The following is a 6,000-nucleotide window of genomic DNA, read 5'->3' on the forward strand; positions in this document are numbered from 1 at the left end:
CTGTACTCTTGACCCCGACTTGACCTCTGCTGAGGTCAGAAAGAGAACACGTGTGTGTCCTGCTCTCGGCTGCCTGCCTGTGCCCAACAGCGCCCGCACCCAGCTTGACAGGAGGGTTGGAACGAGGCAGGGAAGCCCCAGACCTCAGAATCACATTCCTCTCTTTTGCTGAAAATATTAGTATAAAACCTAGAGTTCTAGAAATTCAGCATCTTCCCAGGGTACTGGTGTTGCAGGAGAGTCTTTCTCACTGTGACAAGGGCTCTTTACCTGCCCTTTGGCTCGGTGCTTTGAGTGTCGGGTTTTCTGCATATAAACTGCACTGAGACTTTTACTTGAAAGACATGGGGGTGTTGAGGGTGTTACGTTTTGCTGGTTCTAGGTAAGTCTGTCATTCCAGCAGTCTGTCTGAGGGAGAATGGTAAGGATTCGTTCCGCAAGAAATTAACCTGCTTTTCCTCTTCAGAAGCTTTTGATTTTCTCATTCAGAGAGTGACTTGATTCCTCTCTCTCTCACAGAATTGCCCTGGAAGGTGAAATGGGGAAGGACCCCTCCGGCTCTTACAGACACTCGTGGTCCGACCACAAGCACCTGGCACAGCCAGACACTGCCGTGATTTCGGTGGTCGGCAGCCGGTACAGCCAGGTAAACCCACACCGATAATGTGAGTTGCTCTGCCCCTGACACTGGTGATTTCTATTGCAAATAAGCTCAGGTAAATTCCTTTCCAAAATTAATAAATCTTGCAGGCCTGCTGTGTGTTTGATACTTGGTTAGCTTCCATGAGAAGATATAAAGAATGAAGGAAAAGTACACTTGGGACACTTACAAGCACATAATGTTGTAGAAAATTCAAATAGGGAGCTTTTGTTTGTTCATTTTCAGAAAAATTCGATCTCCTTTTTTAAAGGAAGCCTTTTCTAAAATTGTTATCTTCCCTCGTACATTAACCAACCGGGAGACATCCCTCTAGTCTCGGCTGTAGTAGTAAAAATGAACCCTTGCACCCTGGCTGGCATCGTTTTGGTGCAGAAATGCCTGTGGGGTGCACAGGTTCAGGTCGTCGTTCCTCACGTGTACCTGAGCACCCTGAGAACCCGTCTCCCTCTCACGTCTCTCCCTACAGAGCCTGGGCTGCTACCCGGTGGAGCTGGAGCGCAGCCCTCGGGGCTTCGGGTTCAGCCTGCGAGGCGGGAAGGAATACAACATGGGGCTGTTCATCCTCCGCCTTGCCGAGGACGGCCCAGCCATCAAAGACGGCAGGATTCACGTGAGTGGGCCCCTGTCCGCTTCCAGCTCTAAAAACAATGGATTCCGAGGGAACGCAGAGCCCTCCCAAAGCTCAGAGGCAGAACTTTCGTGAGTCAAAGCCGAGGGGCCACCGGTCCCGCTGCGCTCTCCCTCTCCAGCCAGCTGGGCTGCGCTGCAGCTACGCTCCTCTGCATCTTGGTCAATAAGCAGCCAACATCTGAGGGCAAATGGATTAATAAATAAAATATACTTTCATCTCATCAAGGCTTGAGAAAGCCAGGATGAAACAGAATCTTATCTTCTGAGAAAAAAGCCGAGGGTTTTTTCCTCTTAGCCACCTGTAACGGTAACCAGGGGTGAAAGTTCTGTCTCCCAGCCTTCATTAGTATTTGAAGGATTCAATTCTCATCAGTCATACTCTCCACTAGGTACTCAGCTCTCAGACACTTCACCTTTGCACAGCGCAACTGCAGAACAAAAGTGGTTATACATCTGGGTTTTCCTTCGTCTTTATCGTAATTAAAGAGGAGTCCTGTATAGAAGACACTTGCTGTCCTCAATTTTTTTTTTTTTTTTTTTTTTTTTTGGTACCGGGGATTGATCTTGGGTCCTTGTGCTTGCAAGGCAGGAGGGGGAAGTGCCTCAAATTTTTATTTATTATTTATTAATTTATTTTGTGGGTCTGAGGACTGAACCCATGGCCTTCGCATTGAACTATATCCCCAGCCCTTTCTCCATTTTTTTATTTTGAGGCAGGGTCTTGCTAAGTTACCCAGCGTTTGCTAGGCTGCAACTCTGACATTCTCCTGAGTCTCTCAGAGTTCTGGGATTACAGGCATGTGCCACCACACCCAACAGAGTCCTCAATTTTTAAAAATAATTCACTGCTGCTGGGGATTTAGCTCAGTGGTTCAGTGGCCTGCCTTGCAAGCGCAAGGACCTGAGTTCAATCCCCGGAACCCCCCACCAAATATGTGCTTAGATATACAATAAAATTTTTAAGTTCTGGATAGTCTTCCCCTTACCACTTCAGATTTCTCCCCTCTAACATCAGTAGGCATCAGAGAAAGAGAACTTGTTCCTTTAAGCACACTAGAAAGGCACATGATCAAAGCCAGGCACGGTATTAACACACATGCAGTCCCAGAAACTCAGGAGGCTGGAGCAGGAGGATCGCAAGTTTGAGGCCAACCTAGGCAACTTAGTGAAATTCTGTCTCAAAAAGGGCAGAGGGATCTGATTACGATTTAGAGAAGTGTTCAGGGTAAGGGAAGGAGAAACAGTTGAAAGGTTTGTACTATGGTACAAACCCAGGGCCTTTGCACTGAGCTACACCCCCAGCCCTTTCATTTTTTGAGACATGTCCCATTAAGTTTCCCAGGCTGGGCTCAAACTTGTAATCCTCCCACTCCAGCCTCCCAGAGCTCTGGGTTTACAGGTGTGTACTACCCCATCCAGGTGTGTCTGACATACATTTAACACAAAGCAGAATCAGATCCAATTTAGAAAATACGGTCTGCTATCTTCCAGGCAACATATTTTACCTTGTACTTCAGTCTCTTGAGGTAGGTGGCACTATCTCTGCACTGATTTAAAAGTGAGGCTTGGGGAGCTGCTGAGATGACTTGGCATATCAGGCTTTGGCTTCTGTCCCTTGGATTCAATTTTATCTGGAGGCATAGAGTTCCTAACAGTTGTAAGATAATGCAAGCCATGTGTTGAAATGTTATTTTATAAATGTATTATATTTTTAGGGACTTTTTAAAACTGCAGGATTGCTAAGACAGTGGGGTGTGTGGGTGTGTGTGTGAGTGTGACTAGAGATTGAGCCCAGGGCTACACACTCAGTACTTTTTAGGGTTACAGGGTCTCACTAAATTGCCAGGGCTGGGTTTCAATTTTACACCTGTGTGCCTCAGCCTCCCAGACTGCTGAGTCTATAGGTCTGTGCTTCTGTCTTTTCTTTTGATTCTATTTCATTTTTCTCTCCTTGTCATTTCTCTTTCCTCTCCTCTTCTCGCTCATTTTTTCAGTAATACAAAACTGAATTTGAATCTTTATTATACTTATCAAAAGATGTTTCCCCATTTTATTTTTATCACATTTAAATTCTCTGTCAGCACAATGTTTCCATTTCGTTTTCAGGGGCCTTCTTAAAAGCTTAGTTTCTGAGTAGCTCAGTATAGAGCCCCTCCCCCAGTAAATCTTAAAGCCACAGCTCCCCTTCTTTCTCCTCTTTCCCCTCGTTTGGTCTTAGACAAAAATGACACCTGGTGGCAAGTCTGTTCAATTACAAGCTTCATTTGCAGTTTTATAGACAGGTTGGCCAGTTTAAGCCAAACAATGTGACTGAAATTAACTGTAACGCAACCATGTTTTATAAGACACACCTGAGCATGTTCCAAATACCACTTTCTGTGATTATAAGCAGGATTATACATCTAGTGCTGTCATCGGCAGACTTAGCAAGGAAAGTGTAAGCATTGGCTTTTGTTTCACTTAGATCTGGATAGCGAGGGGTTTTTTTGTTGTTATATCTTACTTTTCTCAATCCTGTTATTTTTTAGTTTTTTTTGAAAGTTCTTTTCATTTTATTATCTAGCTTACTCTGTTTCCTGTTACTATAACTGAAAACCTGAGTGTTGGAAATAGGTAGTTTCTGTCTTACAGTCTAGAGGCCTGGGAGGCCGGGGTACACATTATTGGGGTGTCCGCCGAGCCTGAGGCCTGCACAGCATCGTGTGAGGACACTGCAGGGCCAGCTCCCTGTTACAACAAAGCCACTCCTTTAAGGACCCACCAATCCAGCCAGTCACCTCTTAAGGTCCCACCTCCCAAATGCTACTAACGTTGAATTGTGAGAATTCCATTTTCAGTTACATGCTTTCAGCAGGGCGTTAACATCACAGCAGTATTAAATCCATCCATCTTGTTTCTGATATCCTTCCCTAGTGTCTTTTCCTTTTCAAATACAGTTTCATATACTTTGTGATTTTTGCATCATCGTATAGAATGGGGCATAAGACTACAGTTAAATCTTTACTAATGCGATTTCTAACCTGAAAAATAATTAACTGTGGTTGGTGGGCAGGCACTTATCTCCCTCACTCAACTCCAGAAGGAAGGCATTGTCATCCTCATTAGTAGAGGTGGAAAATGAGGCCATTGAGCCTGAAAGGAGAGCCAGAATGGGCCCATGGACATGTGTGGGGAACAGGGGAAGGGGGTGTTACTAGGACCTGTGCATCAGGTCCTAGTCTCCTGTGAGCCGAATTAATAATATAGAGACAGAAATGAGAAGAAGCTGAGCTTTGGCCCGATCCCTGCTGCTCTGGGCAGCAAAGACCCGAGACCCGGAGTTTGCCACATCTTTCTTCAGAGCCATCAGCAAAGCAGAAGTAGCAAATGACTTGGGGTGTGGTGATGGTGATGTCCTGGAACAGTGAAGAGCTATGCAGTTGGATACTTGGTTCCTCCTGGATGTCTCCAGCTGGTGTAATCCTGCCCTGGAGAATCACAGCATCTCAGGTGACCTGAGGTGAAGATGGAGTTTTGTCTGGACATACTGACAGGCCCTAGTTGGATTGTAGTTAGCAGAACTAGGCCCTAATCATGATTTAATTATGAAATGATTTTTCCCCCAAATCATAAAGAATTGCTCCCAGGAGACATGGACTCTTAAGTGCCAGGCTGTCTCTAGGTACAGAGATGGCCCACTGTGTCAAATGATCAGTCTTTTGTTAATTACTTTTGCATTTAGTAAACTCATAAATTTTTGCTTTTTAGACTGTTAGTAATGTTCTATTGTTTAATCCTATTTTGAAACCAATACCCTTCAGTTGCATGTCGCCTTGAAATAGATTCTAAAATCACTAATATCTTTAAATCAAGTCCTTTGCAAAAGTTATACTTGATTTTCCATATTTTTCTTTTTCCTTTTAAAATAGATTTAGTTGCTTTCCCACTAACCTGTGAGCCAGCAACTTCTTATAAGTGTTGATATCAAACTCTTCGCCATGCTTCTCTTCTAGATTTTTTTTTTTGGTACCAGGGATCCAACTCGTCTTCGCACTTGTGAGGCAGGCGGTGGCACCACTGAGCTAAATCCCCAGTCCTATTCTTTTAGAATTTTAACCTCTAAATTTGTCATTCAGCCAAGGTTTCATTTATGGACAGCATGTAGGAGCAGCACAGAGAAGGCAATTCTCCAGAGAACGAATTAGGAAATTGAAGTTTCTGCTCACGTTTAAAAGAACTCTTTACGATTTGATCATTCAGATACAGCTTTGTGGTATCATCTGATTTTAGAAACTTTCCCTCTCTCCTACTTAACTTTTGTTAGAAAACTTTTTTTTTCTTATCTAATCTTGGGCATCGAACACAAGGCCTCATGCGTGTTAGAGAAAAGATTTTTGGGTTTATGTCTATTTTGGTGGTGACTGGGGCTTGAACCCAAAAACTTATGCATACTGGGCATGCTAGGAGCCTTACCCAGAATTTGATTTCAAGATGCCAAGATCCTGACTTAGTAACCATACAAAACTTTGCCATGTAGGGTTTTTATAAAGTAAAACTATATACTCTCTCTCCGTATTGCTGCCTTCCGTCCATACATCAACTCTGGCATTATGTTAAATATTTCACGAATGAGACAGTCACTTAGCAAGGTTGGAGAGACTTAGAGGTGACATAAGCAAAACCGAAGGACACTGTTTCATCTTTTTTTTTTTTTTTTTTTTTTTTTTTTT

The 6,000-nt window shown here is 43.8% G+C and overlaps 1 protein-coding gene across 3 annotated transcripts in view; it reads left to right on the forward strand.

Moving 5' to 3' along the window:
* Nucleotides 1-6,000, forward strand: part of Magi3 (membrane associated guanylate kinase, WW and PDZ domain containing 3) — a 101,210-nt gene that overhangs the window by 91,741 nt on the left and 3,469 nt on the right. For all 3 annotated transcript variants that reach the window (XM_010631266.2, XM_010631267.2, XM_010631268.2), the window contains exons 19-20: nucleotides 520-646; nucleotides 1,128-1,271. In XM_010631266.2, coding sequence (XP_010629568.1) covers nucleotides 520-646; nucleotides 1,128-1,271 — 271 coding nt within the window. The remainder of the gene's footprint in view (nucleotides 1-519; nucleotides 647-1,127; nucleotides 1,272-6,000) is intronic.

The sequence above is a fragment of the Fukomys damarensis genome, unplaced genomic scaffold, assembly GCF_012274545.1.
Source record: "Fukomys damarensis isolate Sample0158 unplaced genomic scaffold, DMR_v1.0_HiC HiC_scaffold_33, whole genome shotgun sequence".
NCBI lineage: Eukaryota > Metazoa > Chordata > Mammalia > Rodentia > Bathyergidae > Fukomys > Fukomys damarensis.